We start from the raw sequence: 20504 nt of genomic DNA, 5'->3' as shown, positions 1-20504 counted from the left end.
CTCTGGTATGAGACTTATATCTCCTGTGGCACTCACTAAAGCGTCTGTCTGATGGTGTGATGTTTTAGGACTTGAATATTTGGTGTTTCTTGGTTTGTTTTAATTTCATATTTTCATACAAGCTTGGTCTGTTTACCTTTATTTTTGTGTCCTTTCTTTCTATGTTCTCCCCACCTCTCTCCTTCACCTTTCTTAGCAAAGATGAGGATTTCTACCTTCAACATACATTGTTGGTCTTGTCTTCTGTTTTTGTTAGGAGGGACAGCAGTGTGATAAAAGAGGAAATCAAAGCCTTTCTTGCCAATCGGAGGATTTCCCAAGCAGTTGTTGCACAGGTAACAGGTAAGAGCTGAAGAGCCCTTTATTCTGGAATCATGTCTAGTCTCTGCCTTCTGGTGCAGATGTTGGAATATTGCTTGCATTTCTGCATTGCAGTGCAGACCTGTCAACTTCGGCATAATAGTGTATGCCTGTGATTTAAAGCCCATTGTCTCTGATATCATGGAACTTCTCCAGTTATTTTTTTTTTTTACTTGTGCTAGTAAATTTTATAGCATTTGTGATAAGCACAAAATTCCCCATTTTATGGCTAAAAAAGGGTTCTCTGGTTTTCTTGTAATTGTGACAGAGTTCATGACACATGCACATCCAACTGCTATCTACATTTCATATATTTAAATGCCTTGCAGCCCTCCTAATTCCTGATTTTACCAATTAAAAAATGATTCACGAGAGTAAAGGAAGTTTTTTTTTTTAACCACCTTTCTGTATGTGAAAGCTTTCCTCAAACCATTACTGAGAAGATAAGAGTTATCATTGTCTTCTCTTTGTTCTTTATATCCCATCCCATTACCCACCCCACCGCAGCCCCATCTTGAGTATGTGGTGTATATGTGTCATTCTCTATTCAGGTTGCGTTTTTTTATGGAGTTCTTAAATTTTGGGGTAGCATGTCTTCTTTGTTGGTGTGTAGTCTTCCTTTCTTGGATATCAATGGTTTATAAGACCTTAATAAAATCAACTATGCCTTAGTCATGAGAGGAACCAGAAACTCTTGTAACTATATTTTGTAGTTGATACATTGTTGTATGTTGTACATTAATATATATGAAAATAATATTTTTCCTCCTCCCACCCTTTTTTAACATGCCATTAGCAGCTATGTGACTTTGGGCTTTTTAGCCTCTGCACCTCAGTTTCTTACCTCTACAATGAAATAGTTGGATCTGATCTTCCAATTTTAAGATATCATTTCTGTTCTCTAGACATCGATATTTATTGAAGCTAATTTACCTAAAAGGTTGTTATTGACCATCAATATGGTTAAAAATGAAACTTGAGACTTCAGAAGTCTTAAATTTCATCCCAAGAATCTAAGGTCAGCCAATCTTAATGCGTAGAATATATAACACTAGTAATATATTTTTATAAATGATGCCTCTGTTCATGGTAAAAGATTTTAATAAAGGCATATCCTTCCATATAGAATTCTTAAACAGAGGGAAGATGTGTGAATTTAATTTTTGTAATTTTCAATAGAATATTTAAAATAAATTTTTACCTTTATCTTCAAGGATTAAGAAACATACTAAGGGCACTGTAAGGGCAAGTTAAGTGGCTTTTACCAAAATCCAGTGATGTTCACTATGAAAAGATAGGGTGTTGTCTTTTAGGGCTTTTACTTTGCCTCCAAGATTAGAAGCAGTAGTATCTTCTAGTTTGCCAGCCTACAAAAAAGAACAAAATTGTAGTGTTATAGAACAGTATTATAGAGTTGATTTTTTTTTCCAGGTGGAAATATTTCTGAGGATCTTGGATACCCTGAATCTTGAATCATCTTGGACTTTTAAATAAAGTAGCTTTTGAAACCCATCTGACTTTGATGCAAATTATAATAAAATACCTTTAATTGGAATTTCTTAGGAATATCTAAAAGGACTAGCTATACCATAGTGGATTTAACAGTAGCATTGCCTTTTTGGAAAGGAAAAGTGCAAGATGTTTCAGTATCTTGCTACTCAAAGTGTAGTTCGTGTAACAGTATTATTTGGAGCTTGTTAGAAATGTAAAGATACAGAGTACCACCCTACATGTACTGAATCGAATTTACATTTTAATCAGATCCCCAGGTAATTTTGGTTTGAGAAGTACTATTCTAGAAGATTGGTATGCTTTCCTGACATTTACTTCAGTGGATTCGCGTAGTTTTAACACTGTCCCACTCAATAAGAGTCATCATGATGCCACCTCCTGTTTTGAAAATATATTTACACATTTATTATCTGTTTATCACATGGACCTTTCTTTTGCTGCTATAAAACTTCTTCCCCATTTCTATCTCAGTCCAACTTATTCTTCGTCCCCTTCATTCCTACTCGAAAAGCTTGGGTGCATTTTCCCTTAATCAGATATCTTTGATGGTTCTCCATTGTCTGAAAAATGAAACTCCTTATAGTCTGACTCTCCTCACTTGGACGCTTACAAATTGTTTGTGCCTAGAATGCCTTTCCCCTTCTCACCTTAGCCTTATAAAGTCCTATTTATCAAGATTACCTCTTATTATCCTCATTCTGACTTCTCTGATCACTTTAGCTCTTGTAGACCTCTCTTTTTTCCTGAAATCAATTACACTAAGTTCACCATGCTTAGGTGCTAAGCCTCATTTCAGTTATGCATTTTAGAGTAATGTTCTTTAAACGCAGTGGTCTTTCGTATACATCCTGAAAGAGTCTAGCATTGTACATGCTCTCTGAAGATTTCATGTTTACGTAACTGCCTTGTAGTGCTGTCTTGTAGGGTAAAGGGAATTTTAGTGAAGCTAACAAAAGCTATACATATGAAAATTTATCCAGTATGACTTTGTCCAGTGACGTTCCCTCTCCAGAAATAATTATTTATTTGTTCAACAAATGCTGCATGAGTTTCTGCCCTTAAGGAATCCCATTGTTTTCTTATCTGCTTTAATTCAATTATTTACATAAAGCAGGGGAGTGAGGATGACTTATAACCACATTGCTTCATTTTCCCATTAATCAACTTAGTGAATTCATATATTTTTCATGTATTATTATGTTACATTTTCACTGGCCCATCCAGCCATCAAGCTAGACTCAGGGACAGGGCTTTTCATTCTACAAAAGAGATCCAGCTACAGAATAGTGAGTTGGTAAGAACCAGTATAAAGCCTAGCCCTCATAATTGGCAGACTTGGGACACGTAGCCTATGTAAGGAAGCCTTCTAGCCACCTAGGACTCACTATGGGTATCTGAGCTCAGTATATAGGCCCTTTTTTGTCCTTGAGGAAATCTGCCCCAAAATAAAGTTTAAGATGTGGCACTTCAGAATCTCTGCCCTATAATGGAGTCTTTTAAAAAGTTAAGTTAAACTCTAATATGTGAATTAATGAAATAAATCAACCTTGAGATAAAAATGAGAACAGGCATAACAAAAGAAAATGCTAAATAAAAAAAGTGTAGTGAGGTGCAAAATTATAACACATGCGCTTGTTCCAGAAACAAATACAGAGGCTTCTTTTTATAGATTTGGAGGATTTCTATAATAAGATAAACAAGAAGTTCATGGGTGGGGTCTGTATAAATAATATCCTACTGATAGGAAAAATGACAGTATAAACAGGATATAATAACAGTGCCTGCTGAATTTCCCAGCATGTTATTTGTAGCTTCTTTCACAGAGTCACAGCTGCTCCCACCAAGGGTGGATTTTTACCTCTGTTAGAGGTCGAGCAGGATTCTGAATTCTGACTAACAATGGTGGGATGGAGAGCATAGACCTTGCTTTAGTAATAACCCACACATGGGTTTTATATTCACTTTCATGGTAAAACATTTTCTTTGGCTCTTAGAATTACTAAAACATGATTTTCTTTTTAACTGACCTCTGGGAGAAATCAAGCAGGCAGAATAAATGAGTAAGTGGGCAGAGCTTAAGTGAGTGCTTATCAGCCAAAAAATACACTAATTGGATTCATATCCTCTTAAAATGGAAGAAGAAAAAAAAATTTATATCTCTGAACTTTAAGAACTCTAACACAACTTTGTTTTCTTGAATGATAGTAGTATAATGAAAAAGCAACCATGAAATTTAGAATACCAAAGTTCTAGTTCTTCTGTCTTAAAAAGCCTTGGGTTCCTGGGAAGAATTATGTAGCTTCTCTGAGCTTCATTTTCCTTATTTACAAGATGAGGGGCTTTGACCAAATATTTCCAAGAATCTTTTCGAGTTATCAAATTCTATTCTGTTTTTTGTTTTTGGGAAAGATTTGTTTGAAAGAGAGCACGTGAGTGGGAAAAGGGGCAGAGGGAGAGAATATCCGAGCAGACTCCAGCTGAGTGTGGAACCCAATGCAGGGCTGGATCCCATGACCCATGAGATCAGGACCTGAACCAAAACCAGGAGTTGGACACAACCGACTGAGCTACCCAGGCACCCCAAATTCTATTCTGTTTTTAAACAAAGTTCGTTTAACCAGTGTGCATCTTACCGTCTCATTCCCAAAATGTAAGAAGTTGTGTAAAGAGAAGCTCTGAACCAGTTTTAGAAATGTTCCAGCTGTACTTAGATCACTTCCTTTTTTAAATTTATCTTTAAAATGAAATATGAAAGCACTGCATATTCAATTTAATTATTATAATTTCTTTACAAAGATAGGTATATATTGATCCTCTCCCCAAGCAGAGAACTTCAGACCAGATATTAAAAACCAACTAAAGTGTCAATATACCCTTTTTAAAAATAGACTTCATTTTTTAGAAGGGTTTTTGGTTCACAGCAAAAGTGAGTGGAAAGTACGGAGTTCCTGTTTACTCCCTACCCCCTACACATGCAGAGCCTCCCTACTATCAGCATCTGGCACCAGAGTGCTACAATTGTTATAATGTGTAAACCTACATTGCTATGATTATTGTCACCAAAAGTCCATAGTTTACATTATGTGTAAATGGTTTTGTACATTCTGTGGGGTTTTAAAAAATGTATAATGACAAGTATCCACCATTATAGTATCATAATCTGATGCTACAGTTTCACTTCCTAAAAGTCCTCTGTGTTCTGGCTATTCATCCCTTCCTTCCTCCCTGCTAACCCTTGGCAACCACTGTCTTTTTACTGTCTCCACAGTTTTGCCTTTTCCAGAATGTTATCCTAGAGTATGTAGCTTTTTCATGTTGGCATCTTCCTCTTAGTAATAAGGTCTTAAGATTCCTTAAATGTCTTTTTGAGACTTGATAGCTCATTTCTTTTTGGTGCTAAATAATATTCCGTTGTCTGGACATAACACAGTTTATTCTGCCATTCACTACGGAAGGACATCTTGGTTGCCTCCCAAGTTTTGGCAGTTATGAATAAACTTACTCAATGTTGGTAGGGCATATATCACAGACTGTAGTATTGTCCTGTTGTCATACAACCAAATATAATTAATTGTCAGGCTCATTTAACAAAATTTTATCAATTCCTGCATAATGAATTTCAGTAGTTTTAGGTAGATCTCCAATTTGAAGGCAATTATCTGTCTACAAAATGTAGTGCATTTGGTATTTTCTCTTGTTTTGCAGCCTCTAGAGAACAAGAACAGATATTATCCTGTGGTTCAAAAAATTCTTACTTTTTTATCTCATTTTCTTCTGTCTTCAATTTGCTGGCAAACTATTTTCTTGTAAACACAACACATAAGGTTATGTTTTTCTTTTCCTAGAGGAAAAAATCCAGCCTCTATATTTGAATACCCACATTTTCTTACTTTGGTGATAGCTAAGTAAAAAATTGGGGTGAAAATAATTTCAGAGGATACTTTCGTTGTTAGAAAATCAGTTTGCTACAATTCTTGAAATTCTTGAAATTTGTCTTACTAGGGCTTTCATCATCTCAAATACAGTGTGTAGGACTGTACATTTTTAGTGTCAAAGTTATGAAGGTTGGGGGGCACCTGGGTGGCTCAGTCGTTAAGCGTCTGCCTTCGGCTCAGGGTGTGATTCCAGCATTCTGGGATCGAGCCCCGCATCAGCCTCCTCCGCTGGGAGCCTGCTTCTTCCTCTCCCGCTCCCCCTGCTTGTGTTCCCTCTCTCGCTGGTTGTCTCTCTCTGTCAAATAAATAAATAAAAATCTTAAAAAAAAAAGTTATGAAGGTTGGTTTGCAAGTAAGAACAAGATTTTTCCTCCACCTGTATTTAAAGTAGAAACTATATTTAAAAATTTTTTTATTCCACCATAAGCTTTGACAAACGTGACTTTAAAAGATTAGACACAGATGTGGTTTTTTTCCCGTTAGTAATTTTCATTTTTGTTTCTCCCTAATTCTTGTTTCCTAAGATTGTGGAGAAAAGTCTTTACTTGAGGTATAATATTCCTTCAGCAGTTTTAGGAACTATTTTACTTAACATACGTTAATTTTCCTTATATTAAAAAAAAAAGCAGGGATAAATGACAGAAAGACTACCCTAGTAAATAAGTCAGAAGGTATCTGTGTCTGAAGGGGGAATGAAACATGAGAGACTATGGACTATGAGAAACAAACTGAGGACTACAGAGGGGAGGGGGGTGGGGGAATGGGATAGGCCGGTGATGGGTAGTAAGGAGGGCACATATTGCATGGTGCACTGGGTGTTATACACAACTAATGAATCATCGAGCCTTACATCGAAAACCGGGGATGTACTGTATGGTGACTAACATAATATAATAAAAAATCATTATAAAAAAAAAAAAGAAGGTATCTGTGTCTGATAAAATAGCAAAGTCTAAAGTTCAGCTGTAGTCCATGTGAGTGAGTCATCAGGCAATATTATAAATAACTTCCTGCAGAAGAAAGCTATGAAGGGATAAATACCATTTTATGTAAACTATAGATATGGTCTTTTATGCATTAAGGAATTATCCTGTTAACTCTTGTCATTTACTCAGTGATAGAGGATTTGAGCTCATTTGCTACAAATAAGAGGGATTTGAGCTCATTTGCTACAAATAATTTGTTCTGTCAGGAAGACATACTAGATTTAGTAGTGTGTAGTTACTAATGTTAGGTAAGGAACTGAAGCTTGAACTAACCAAACTAACCAGGTTTGAGCGTGGTAATATCTGTGAGAGGTCTGTAAAATTGTTAAACAATATTATGGTCTTTAAGAAAGCTTTTAATACCACCATGTGTCAACTTCAGCTGAATTTGACTATATCATTTGATCCTACAAAATAAACTTGAGGTGTGCAGGGGAAATGTGGTTTTTTCCTTTATTTTTAATCACTTTTATTTAGATAAAATTTGTGTAAGAGTAGAGTTCTCTGAATTGTATCAAATTTATACAGTGGTATAACCAAAATCAGGAGATAGAACATTTTTCAGTATTTCAACAAGTTCCTTCCTGCCTCTTTGCAGTTACATACCCCACCCCACCGCAAGTCCCTGCCAACCACAGATTGGCATTCTGTCAGTATAGTTTGCATTTTCTAGAATGTCATGTGACCAGAATCATACAATACATACCTTTTTTATATGTCTCACTTCTTTCATTTTGTGACTTCTTTCACTTGTGGTACTTTCGAGATTCATTAGTATTGTTACATGTACCCATAGTTCTTAAGTTTTAAATTCTGAATACTAGTTAATTGGATGGCTATAACAAAATTCGTTTATCCGTTAATCAGTTGATGGCCATTTGAGCAGTTTTCAGGTTTGGGCTATTATGAATTAAACTGCTGTGAACATTTGTCTATGTAGTTTTACATGGACATCTATTTTCTCATACCAAGGAGTGGGATTGTGGGGTTATTGGTAAGTATATGTTTAACTTTTTAAGAAACTTTCAAACTGTTTTCCAAAATGGCTATACCATTTTGCACTCCCACTAGCAGTATATGAGATTTCCAGTTGCTTTGCATTCTCTTCAACACTTGCTATTTGGTATTTGTGTTCCCTTTAGGTTTAGCCATTCTGGTGCATATGTAATAGCATCTCACTCTAGTTTTATTTTGCATTTTTCTAATGATTAATTATGTTGAGCATCTTTCCAGATGCTCATTTGCTATTCATGTATCTTCTTAGGTGAAATGTCTGTCAAATCTTTTACCCATTGTTTTTTAATCAAGTTGTTTCCCTTACTATTGATTACAAGAGTTCTATGTATATTCTGGGTACAAGTCCTTGAATATGTGGCTATAACAGTTATCCTAGTCTGAAGCTTGCATTTTCATTTTCTTAGTGTTATATTTCAAAGAGCAAATGTTTTTAATTTTGGTTAAGTTATATTTATCTTTTTTTTTCCCTTTATGGTTCATGCTTTTTGTGTCCTAAGAAAATATGCCTAAATTAAGTCTCAAAGATTTTTTTATGTTTTCTTCTGGAAGCTTTATATTTTCAGCTTGTACATTTAGGTCTGTGAACCATTTCAAGTTAATTTTTTGTGTATGCGTGAGGTAAAGATTAAGACCTACTTTTTCCCCCTATAGATATCCAATTGTTGGAGCGCCATTTGTTGAAAATGGTCAGCAGTGGTCAAGGGAGTAGTTTTTTCCTATTCAATTACATTGGCATTTTTGTAAAAAATACACTAAGTATGTATGTCTGGATCTGTTTCCGGACTGTCTCTTATGTTCCATTGGTCTTTATGTTTATCCAATACAAAACTGTAAATTTTGGTAGTAAGTCTTGAAGTTTTTCTTTCTCAAGATCACTGTTCTTCTAGATCTTTGGCATTTCCATATACATTTTAAAATCATCTTGTCAGTTTCTACAAAAAATTCTTGTAATGAGATTGGGATTGGAATTGTGATAAATATATATCAGTCTAGTATTAGCAATTGACATCTTAATAATACTAGTATTTTTTATCCATGAACATGGTATGCCTCCATTTGTTTAGGTCTTCTTTATTTCTCTCATCCATGTTAGTTTTCAGTGTATAGATCTTGCACATATTTTCTTAAATTACCTCTGTTTTACATTTTGATACTATTATATTGGTACTATCTTTAATGTCAACTTCTAGTTGTTTTGTTTCTTGACTCATAGAATAATTGATTTGGGTATATTGATATTCTATTTTGTAACCTTGCTAAATTCATTTATTCTGGTAGTTTTAAAAGATTTTTAGGATTTTGTACTTGGACAATCGTGTTATCTGTGAATAGAGTTAACTCTCCTTCTTCCTTTTCAATGTGTGTGACTTTTATTTCTTTTTCTTGCCTCAGTCCACTGACTAGGACAGCCAGTTAAATGTTGAATATAGTAATGAGAGCAGACATCTTTGCCTTTTCTCCAAGCCTAGGGAGGAGGCATTCACTCTTTCACCATTAAGTGTGTTCTTAGCATAGATTTTTCATAGCCATCCTTTATCAAGATACACTTCAAGGGAAGTTTCCTCTATTTCTGGTTTCTGAAAATTTTTATCATGAATGGATGTTGTATTTTGTCAAATGCTTTTTCTGCATCTATTGAGATTACCACATGGTTTTTCTTTTTCAGTCTTGTTAATATGGTGAATTACATTGATTGATTTTCAGATGTTAAACCAACTTTGCATTCTGGGAGAAACGCCATTGAATCATGATGTATTATCCTTTGTATATGTTTTGATTCAATTTGCTGATACTCTAGTATTGTAGAAATATAGTATCTGTGTATCATTGTTCAGGGTTTGTTTTCCTTTTTCCATTTCCTGTAATGTCCTTCTCTAGTTCTGTTATTATGATAATGTGGCCTCATAAGATGAGTTGGGAAGTGTTTCTTTCCCTTGTGTTTTTAGAAGAATTGATGTAGAATTGGTGCTATTTTTCCTTAAATATCTTTGAAACTGTGCTTTTTTTTTTTTTTTAAATAGTGATTATTTTACACTTGGCTGTTACTTTAACTAAAGGATCTTATCCTTTAGGGCTTGTACCTTGTACTGCTGGCTGCAGATAGAATATAGAATAGTGGAGATTATCAGGTCCTTAATACCTCAAAGGTTGCCAGCTCTTTTCTACATGATTTTATCCTTGGCAGGAATACTTTTCTCTTGCCAGTTGCCTAAAATAGGAAGGTTACAAATCACAAACCAAATTGAATTTGCTGTAGATAGAGCAATAACCCTTCCCTTGTGCCCTACTATGCTTGAGTATAGAACATAGTTTTCACTCACTTAAGCTATGAGATTTGCTTCCTGTAGTAGTTTTAAAAATATTGAGTGACCTGTCTCTAAATCTGTTCCCAAGCAGATCTGTGGACAACTTCTTGGTTTTGAACACATTGATTTTAATGTACATATCCAAAATAACATTGCCCCAGGCTTGTTGTCATTGTTCTTGATGAGAACATAAGAAAGAGTTTTTAGAAACGTTCTTAATGTGATCTTTATTTCATGTTTTGAGACATTTTAAAGACCAGAATATGCTGTTTTCATAAAAGTGTATTTTTTTTCCTCCTTTGTTGTAAATATAAAGATTGACCATTGCACCCAAACCCTTTTGTTGCTAAATATTTTTTTGGAAGACATATTACCAGTTTGTCTTGATTTTTCTAGGACTATAAAGAATGTCTTTGAAATGTTTGAGTGATATGTGTTAAAATAACTATCATGCATAATAATATTTAGTAACAACAATACCTCTTGAACCATTGTTGCCTATACTTTTGTCTTTAGCTCAGCTCTATCATTGTGCTAGGTAACCTACTAGGAGAGCATATGGTCCTCTTAAGTGATTTGTGGATGACCAGTGGCTCTGCATTTTGCTGCTATGCACCTTGTTAGCTAAACCTCTCTTTTTGGAGGGTTTTTATTTTTAGCTGTAATTTATTTTAACACTTACCAAGTGCTAGATGCTCTGCTAACTGTTTTATGTATTTGAGAGGCAGGTGTTAACTTCTTCAGTTACAAGCAAGAAAACTGAGGCTAAAGGAGAGTCAATTATTTGCCCATGGTCACACAGCTAATTGCTGTTTGTCTTGCTGCAAAACCGGTGTTCATTACGTAGCATTTCAGTATATAGATGCAGTATGGTACAGTGGTCTGGAGCATGACTTTGAAGGTTAAAAAGGTTTTCTGTCACTTACTAGTTACATATCTTTGCTCAGGTTACTGAATATCTTAATCCTCAGTTTCTTCCTTTGGAAAATGAAAATAATAATAATACCTACCTAACAGGGTTTTTGAGATTAAATGAGTTGGTTTATGTAAAGTTTCTGGTATATGGTAAATGCCATAGAAGTCTTTTTATTATTATCATTATTATACTTCTTAATCCCTCTCCAAATTGACTTTTCTGAAGCTAAGTTTCCTGAGACTAAATATGTTAACCATAATGTTTCTAGCCTTTGGCCACTTAATAATGAACTTTAAAAATCATATAGCACCCCCCCCCGTTCAGTGCAGCATATTTATAAGCTAAGACATGAAAATAACCTATACAGTGGAATATTATTCAGCCATAAAAAAGAAGGAAATCCTGCCATTTGTGACCACGTAGATAGACCTTGAGGGTATTATGCCAAATGAAATAAGAGAGAGAAAGACAAATATAGGATATCATTTATATGTAGAATTTAAAAAAAACCCAAATTTATAGATACAGAGAACAGATGGGTGTTTGCCAGTGTTGGGGAGTAGGGGGTGGGCAAAATGGGTGAAGGTGTCAAAAAGTACAAACTTCCAGGGCACCTGAGTGGCTCAGCCATTAAGTGTCTGCCTTCGGCTCGGTCATGATCCCAGGGTGCTGGGATCAAGCCCTGCATCGGGCTCCCTGCTCGGCGGGAAGCCTGCTTCTCCCTCTCACATTCCCCTTGCTTCTGTTCCTTCTCTCGCTGTCTCTCTCTGTCAAATAAATAAATGAAATCTTAAAAAAGAAAAAAAGTACAAACTTCCACTTATAAATAAATCCTCAGGATATAATGTACAGCATGGGCACTATAGTTAACAGTGCTGTGTTGTACATTTGAAAGCTGCTAGGAGAGTAAATCTTAAAAGTACTTATCCTACACACACAAGAATTTTAACCATGTATCGTGATGGATTTTAACCAAGCTTATTGCGGTAATCATTTCTTGAGAAATACATCAAATCATTATATTGACACCTAAAACTAACATTAAAAAATTCATGATAGGTTAGTGGATTTTAATGTAAGAGTATGAAAAAGCTTGTTAGTGAGTTGATTTCAGATTCAGCACCGGAGCTAACCTTTAAGAATATATTATTTGTCAAGTTTCAGTGTGGTATCAGAGAATATCAACAGTTGTTGAAAAAATCTATTAAAATACTCCTTCCTTTTCCATCTGAAAAAAATTAGCATGGGAAACTTTCTTCACCATTACTATTCCACAATTTGACATATACAAAATTGCCTTAAAAATATTATTTACATAATTACAGCTAATACCTGAGAGTTAGAAAGTAGGAAGGAAAAAAAAAATCCAGCTCCCCTTGTAGCAAGATCTTCCTTTTCTCTGCCCCATAATATTTCTACTTGCTGACCTTGCCAGAATTCTGTCTAGTATCCTCATTTTATTATTCAAAAGGTGGGGATATCAGTTGTGGTGATGGTTGTACAACGCTTTGAATATACCAAAAACCATTGAATTGTACACTTTAAATGGGTGAATTTTATGGTATGTGAATTCTATTTTAATAAGTCTGTTTTAAAAGAAGGGAAAATGGGGCGCCTGGGTAGCGCAGTCGTTAAAGCGTCTGCCTTCCGCTCAGGGCGTGATCCCGGCGTTCTGGGATCGAGTCCCACATCGGGCTCCTCTCCTGGGAGCCTGCTTCTTCCTCTCTCACTCGCCTGCTCTGTACCCTCTCTCGCTGGCTGTCTCCCTGTCACATACATAAATAAAATCTTTAAAAAAAAAAATAAATAAAAGAAGGGAAAATGAAAATCATTCAAAAGTATCTTTCAAACAGAGTTAGGTCCCTAAAGTGAAATTTTAAATTTTTCTGTGTCTTCTTATTACTGAAATAAAAGCCTAATAAACTAAAAGTGAAAAATTAAATTAAAAAAATGTAAATTTACTTTATATGTTAGAAAATATATTCTTGTGGTTTAAACTTCTGATGCACATAGGGTATACAGTGCTAAATCTTTCTTTTATCTCTGTCCCTTAGCCATAATCCCCCTCCCAGAAGATAGGACTTTACCAGTTTCTGGAGAGATACTTTATACATTTAAAAGCAAATAAGAAGGGCTCCTGGGTGGCTCAGTTGGTTAAATGTCTGCCTTCAGCTCAGGTCATGATTCCAGGGCCCTGGGATTGAGCTGGGTGTTGGGCTCCCTGATCAGTGGGGAGCCTGCATCTCCCTCTCCTTCCCGCTCGTGCTCTCATGCTATCTTTGTCGCTCTCTGTCTCTCTCTCTCTCAAATAAATAAATAAAATCTTAAAAAAAAAAAAAGCAAATAAGTATAGGGGTGCCTGGGTGGCACAGTTGGTTGAGCATCCAACTCTTGGTTTTGGTGCAGGTTGTGATCTCAGGGTCATGGGATCGTGCTCAGCGTCGAGCCCCATGTCCGCCTCCTCGCTCAGCGTGGAGTCTCCTTGAGATTCTCTCCCTCTCCTACCAACCCTCCCACTTACTCTCTCTCTCTCTCAAATAAATAAATCTTAAAAAAAAAAAGAAAAAGCAAATAAGTATATCCATAGTAGTTTTCTCCTTTTTTGCCAGATAGGTTGTATGCTGTTTACATAATTTCTACACTGAGCTTTTTTAACTTGGAAATTATCCCAATATAAAGAGTATTATCACTGGGTTTGGGTTTTGTTTTTTGTTTTTTGGTGATTTTGTTCTTTTATTAGTACATAAAATAATGATCATCTTATAGTCAGTGTTGTCATAGATTTGATGAAATGTGGTATAAATATTGATGAACATCCTGCTTGGCTTGATCTCCAAATCAGTTGTAACTATCTATACTTTAACATTGCTGTCCATCTTTGCTAACAATTGGTGCTTGTTAGATGTTTTCATGTTTTGCTAACATGATAAAAGTGAAGTGGTATTTCACTGCAGTTTTATTTTTTTTATTTTACTTTTTATTGAGGTATAATTGATAAATAACATTAGTTTCATGTGTACAACATAATGATTCAAAATTTGTATACATTGTGAAATGATCACCACAATAAGTCTAGTTAACATCTGTCACCACACATAGTTATAAAATAATTTTTTTTCTTGTGAAGACGTGTGAGATTTACTCTCTTAGCAGATTTCATCACTACAGTTACAAATGCATTTTTCCGGTTAATTTAGGTTAAACGTTACTTCATATTTATTGACCATTTATACTTTCTGTGAATTGCCTGTTTAAATCTGTTGCCAATTTTTAAGGGTTGTCTTTTTCTGTTCTAGTTTAAATTTTTTTGACAAAATTGTATATGTTTAAGATGTACAATGTGATTTTTGGTATATGTATGTTATTATCACTGTCAAAAAAATGCATAGTATCCCATCTTCTAAATACTATAATTTTCTATCAACTATTAACATTAAGCAATTCAGTAACTACTTTAAACTGTGTTTTTTTGCCTTTATCCCACACACAGGCACTAACTAAATACTTGTTTAATAAATTAAATAAATAAAATTTAGATAAAGATTCAGATAAGATTCATCTTGATGATTGTTATAATCATATTCTTTTAAATACACATATTCTTCTGTATGTGTAACTTTTTTTAAATGTATATGCACAGTCCCTTTGACCATGTAATTTATCTCATAGGAATTTATCCAATGAAATAGTTGCTTATGTCTAGAATGATAAATGTGCAGGAATATTTATTGCAGCATATTATATTTTAGCAAAAGATGATAAATAACCTAAGTATCCATCAGTAGGGGACTAGTTAAGTAAGTTATGATATATCATATTATGGAGCAGTATTTGTTTATAAAAAAAAAAGTAAGGCAGCTGTATATGTCTCAAGTAGAATGAGGAAGAGAATATGTTGTAAGGTGTGGGAGAGAGGTGAGTGATTTTATTTTTGAGCACCAATTTTTAAAACACATACCATGTCACAGGCTCATCAATAATGTGCACTGGCTAGATTCAGCTCAAATATTACCAGCTTGTCCTGTGTGCTCTTTGATATCAATCAGAATCACAACAATTATTTTTTGATATAACTCTAAAATTCAGCTCTAAGAGGGGCACCTGGGTGGCTCAGTTGAGTAAGTGTCTGACTCTTGGTTTCAGTTTAGGTCATGATCCCAAGGTCATCAGTTTGAGCCCCGCATTGGGCTCCATGGTCAGCAGGGAGTCTCCTGGAGGTTCTTTCCCCCTGCTCACTGTTGTGCGTGCTCACTCTGTCTCTCTCAAATAAATAAATAAAATATTTTTAAAAATAAAAATAAAATTCAGCTTTAAGAAAAAGTGCATAAGCATAACTAAAACATTCTTTAAGAAGAACAGAGGAATGAGTTTGAACAAATTTGCCCTACTAGATAGTAAAGTGTACTGTATGGTTAGAGTAAGTAAATAAGATCATACTGCCAGATTGTACAGAACAGAATTCATTAATTGATCCTTGTGTATAAGGAAATTTAACTTAAAGAAAGGAAGTGTTTCAAATCTGTGAGGAAATGGTGTTTTTCCATTGGTTGTTTTTTGAAAATGAAAAAATCAAAATAGGTGTCAACATCACACCAGAACCAAACATCAGTTTCCAGATGGAATAAAGAGCTAGATATATATGCTTTAAAAAAAAAAAAAAAAGATTGATTGATTTTAGAGAGAGAAAGAACATGAGCAGGGTGGGGGGGAGCGGAGCAGAGGGAGAGAGAGAATCTCAAGCAGACTTCCCACTGGGTGGGGCTGGACACTGGGCTCCATCTCATGACTCTGAGATTATGATCTGAGCTGAAATCAAGCATTGGTGCGCAACCAACTGAGCCACCCAGGTGCCCCTAGATATATATACTTTTTATTTTATTTTATTTTTTTTAAATTTTATTTATTTATTTGAGAGAGAGAGGGAGAGAGCACAAGCTGGGGGGAGAGAGAGAGGGAGACTCCCTGAGCAGAGGGCAGATGCTTAACTGAGCCACCAGGCAGCCCGAGATACATATACTTTTTAATGCTGGATAAAGGTTACTGTTAGATTACTGTTAGAAGAAAATATTGAAAACTTTTGTTATTTTAAGATAGGAAAGCTTTTTTTCCTATATAATACATAAAATCCAAAAGATAAAGTTAGGTGGATTTAACTGTGTAAAATTTTTAAGATATGTCCAATAAAAGATACTGTAACAAGATTTACACAGAAAGATACTTGTGATATAGAGAGCAAAGGATTAGTATCGATGATATACCAAGAGAACAATTACATGTTATTTTTTTTTAAAAAAGATTTTATTTGTTTATTTGACAGAGAGAGACAGCCAGCGAGAAAGGGAACACAAGCAGGGGGAGTGGGAGAGGAAGAAGCAGGCTCCCAGCGGAGGAGCCCGATGTGGGGCTTGATCCCAGAACGCTGGGATCACGCCCTGAGCCAAAGGCAGACGCTTAATGACTGAGCCACCCAGGCGCCCCGAACGATTACGTGTTATTATGAAAACAATGAATAGTCAGTAGAACAATTTACAAAGGCCATCAGTATGTAATTTACAGATGATTTAATGTAGATGACTAGTAAATGTGCAAAAAGATTTGCACCCTCTTGGAAAATTGAATAAGAATAATCAACTGCCAGTTAACAGCATTTTTGTTTTGTTTGCCCATTAGATCCGCAGACGTTAGAAGATTGAGGGATACTGCTGGTTTAAAATAGCAGAATAAGATTTTTCTTCACTTCTGTTTATCATAACCAAGCAGAAACAATAAAAATAAAAGAAAAACTCTGTCTTTGATGAAGCAGTAACTAGAACCTTAAAACACAGACTAAATCAAATAAGAGTTCTGAGTCAAGTGAGAAAATGATGGGCACTGAGAAGTGCCTCCTCCATTTTGGAGAAGGAAATAAGTTTGTCTGAAAGTATCTTGAATGGTTGATCCATTGTTTTTGGTTTAAGAATAATAGTTCTAGGGGTGCTTGGGTGGCTCAGTCAGTTGAGTGTCCAACTTTTGGTTTTGGCTGAGGTCATGGTCTCAGGGTCGTGAGATTGAGCCCAGGGTCAGACTCAGCAAGGAGTCTGCTTGAAATTCTCTCTCTCCCCCCCCTCTCTGCTCCCCCCCACACACACTTGCACTCTCTTTTTCTCTCTCTCTCTCAAACAAATAAATATATCTTAAAAGAAAAGAAGAAGAACAGTTCTACAAGAATGAGGCAATAAGAATAATGGGAATATTCCTGTATAGATAAATTCAATATAGAAACTCCATACCTATAAGCAGTAATTCCCCAGTTCTTCATTCCCCTAGGTCCTGGCAAACACTGACTTACTTTTTGTCTCTGAAGTTATCTAGAGACAAATTTCTGGTAATTTCATAAAATAGGCTCATACATTCCATGAACTTTCATATCTGCCTTTCTTTTACTTAGCATAATGTTTTCAAGGTTGTGAAATGGTGACCTATATTGTGACATGTATCAGTACTTCATTTCTTTTAATAAATGATTTTCCGCTGTCTAGATATACTGCACTTTATTTATCTATTCGTCAGTTGATGGACGTTTGGATTATTTCCATTTTTTTTGGCTATTATGTATAATGCTGCTGTACAAACATTCAAGTACAAGTTTTTTATGTGGACAAATTCTCTTGGAATATACCTAGGTCTGGAATTGTGGGTTATATGATAATTCTGTGTTTAACATTTTGAATAACTGCCAAACTGTTTTCCATTTTACAAACCCACAGATATGTGAGGGATCCAGTTGCTTCACATTATCACCAATGCTTGTTATTATTCATCTGTTTGATCATAGCCATCCTAGTGGTTGTAAAGTGGTATCTCATAGTTTTAATTTGTATTTTCTTAATGACCAATGATGTTGACCATCTTTTCATGTGCTTTTTGGACATTTGTAAATTTTTTTGGAGGAATGTCTAGTCCTTTTTCCATTTTTTGAGTTATTTTTTAATATTGAATGTATAAGAGTTCTTTATGTATTCTAGATAAACGTGCCTTGTTAGATACAGGGTTTGCATAGATTTTCACATTCTTATTGGTGGCCTTTGAAGCCCACTAATTTTAATTTTGATAATATCCGTTTTTGTTTTGTTGCTTTTGGTGTCATAGCTAAGAAATCATCGCCCAACTCAAAGTCAGACAGATTTATGTGTATGTTTTCTTCTGAGAGGTTTATAATTTCTTATATTTAGGTCTCTTACCCATTTTGAGTTAATTTTTGTATGTGATGTAAGGGAGGAGTCCAACATCCTTTTTTTTTTTTTCTTTCCACTTGGATATTTACACTGTTTGTTGAAAAGACTATTCTTTCCCTATTAAATTTTCTTGTCAACTTTGTTAAAAAATCAACTGGCCAATGGATCTGTATGTCTGTCTTTATGCCAGTGCTTCATAGTTTTGATTATATAATTTGACAGTAAGTTTTGAAATTGGGAACTGTGAATCCTCCAACTTTGTTCTTTTTTTTTTTTTTTCCAGAATGTTTTGGTTATTCTGGGTCCCTTACATTTCCATTGGAATTTTAAGATCACTTCATTAATTTCTGCAAAAAAAGTAGGCTGGAATTTTAAAAAGAATTGTGTTGACGTTAGGGGAAGGAAGGGAAATCAGAGGGGGAGACGAACCATGAGAGACTGTGGACTCAAGGAAGCAATCTGAGAGTTTTAGAGGGGCAGGGGGATGGGTTAGCCCGGTGGTGGGTATTAAGGAGGGCACGTATTGCATGGAGCGCTGGATGTTGTACACAAATAACGAATCATGGAACACGACATCAAAAACTAATGATGTACTGTATGGTGACTAACATAACATAATAATAATAAAAAAAAAGAATTACATTGAATCTGTAGATCAATTTGAGGTGTGTTGTCATTTTAATGATATTGAGTTCTCCAGTCCATAAATATGAGATGTCTTTCCATTTATTTAGGTATTCTTAAAGTTTTTCAGCAGTTTTTCATAGTATTTGTTTTACAGATTTTGCATTGTTTTTGTTAGATTTATTCCTAAACATTTTATTCTTTTAGATGCTATTGTATGGAAGTACTTTTTGAATTTTTTTTTATTCATTGCTAGTGGATAGAAATAAAATTTAATTTTGTATGTTGGTTTTGTATTCTGCAACCTTAGTGAACACATTTATTAGTTCTAATAGTTTTTTGTGTGCCTGTGCACTCACATGGATTCCTTCAAATTTTTTAATACACAAGATCATGTCATCTGCAAAGAGGTTGTTTTACTTCTTCCTCCCCAATCTGAATGCTTTTTATTTCTTTATCTTGCCTTATTATTGTTCTGGCTGGAACCTCCAGTACTATATTAAATATAAATAGTAAGAGCAAACATCCCTGTGTTGTTCCTGATCTTAGTGGCAAAGCTCTCAGTCTTTAACCACTAAGTATGATGTCAGCTGTGAATTTTTCATAGATGTCCTCTGTCAAGGTAAGAAGGTTTGTTTCTATTCCTAGTTTGTTCAGTGTTCTATATCACAAAAGAATGTTAGATTTTGTCAAATTATTTTTTTGTGTCTTAAAATAATCCCATGGATTTTGTCATTTATTAATATGGTATATTACATTGATTTTCATGTATTGAATGAACCTAGCTTTCCTGAGATAAATTCTACTTGGTCTTGGTGTATAATCCTTTATATATGCTGTTGGAATCAGTTTGCTAGGATTTTGTTGAGGATGTTTACATCCGTACTCATAAGGGATATTGATCTATTGTTTTCTTACAGTATCTTAGTCTGGTTTTGTCCTTGTGGAATGAATTGAGAAGTGTTTACTCCTTCTCTGATGGAATTTGTGAATGGTTAGTGTGTGTGTGTGTGTGTGTGTGTGTGTGCGCGCGCGTGCGTATGAATTCTTTTTGAAATACTTGGTAGAATTTACCAGTGTAGCCATCTGACTTTGTGGGGGAGATTTTGACTAATTCAATATCTTTACTTGCTGTAGATCTATTCAGATTTTCTGTTTCTTCTTGAATTGGGTCCATAGGTTATTCTAGGAATTTGTCCATTTCATCTAGGTTAAATGTAACTTGTTGGCATATACTTGTTGATAGAATTACCTTTTTATTTCTCTGAGGTCAGTAGGAATGCCCTCTCTTTCATTCCTGATTTTAGAGTCTTCTCTCATTTTGCTTTTCAATCTACCTAAAAGTTTCTCAATTTTGTTGACCTATTTCAAAGAACCAACTTATTATTTTGTTGATTTTCTCTATTATGTTTCTATTTTCTGCTTCATTTATTTCTCCTCTATATGATTTCGTTTCCTTTCTTCTGCTTGCCTTGGATTTAGTTTGCTCTTTTTCCAATTTTTTAAGGTGCAAGGCCAGAGTATTGATTTGAGGTATTTTTCCTTTTTTCAGTAGAGACATCTACAACAATAAATTTCTCTCTCAGCACTTCTTTAGCTTCATCTCATGTGTTTTGGTATTGTGTGTGTGTGTG

At 34.9% G+C, this 20504-nt stretch overlaps 1 protein-coding gene across 12 annotated transcripts in view; it reads left to right on the top strand.

Annotated features, from left to right (window-relative positions):
• HMBOX1 (homeobox containing 1) overlaps nt 1-20504 on the top strand; it is a 189140-nt gene that overhangs the window by 90894 nt on the left and 77742 nt on the right. For all 12 annotated transcript variants that reach the window (XM_087866603.1, XM_087866602.1, XM_045774093.2 and 9 more), the window contains exon 4: nt 257-342. In XM_087866603.1, coding sequence (XP_087722729.1) covers nt 257-342 — 86 coding nt within the window. The remainder of the gene's footprint in view (nt 1-256; nt 343-20504) is intronic.

The sequence above is a fragment of the Ursus americanus genome, chromosome 13 (assembly GCF_024610735.1).
Source record: "Ursus americanus isolate L20-20 chromosome 13, mUrsAme1.1.p, whole genome shotgun sequence".
In the NCBI taxonomy this organism is placed as follows: domain Eukaryota; kingdom Metazoa; phylum Chordata; class Mammalia; order Carnivora; family Ursidae; genus Ursus; species Ursus americanus.
The sequence above is the reverse complement of the archived record's forward strand: the minus strand, read 5'-3'. Positions and strand labels throughout refer to the sequence as shown.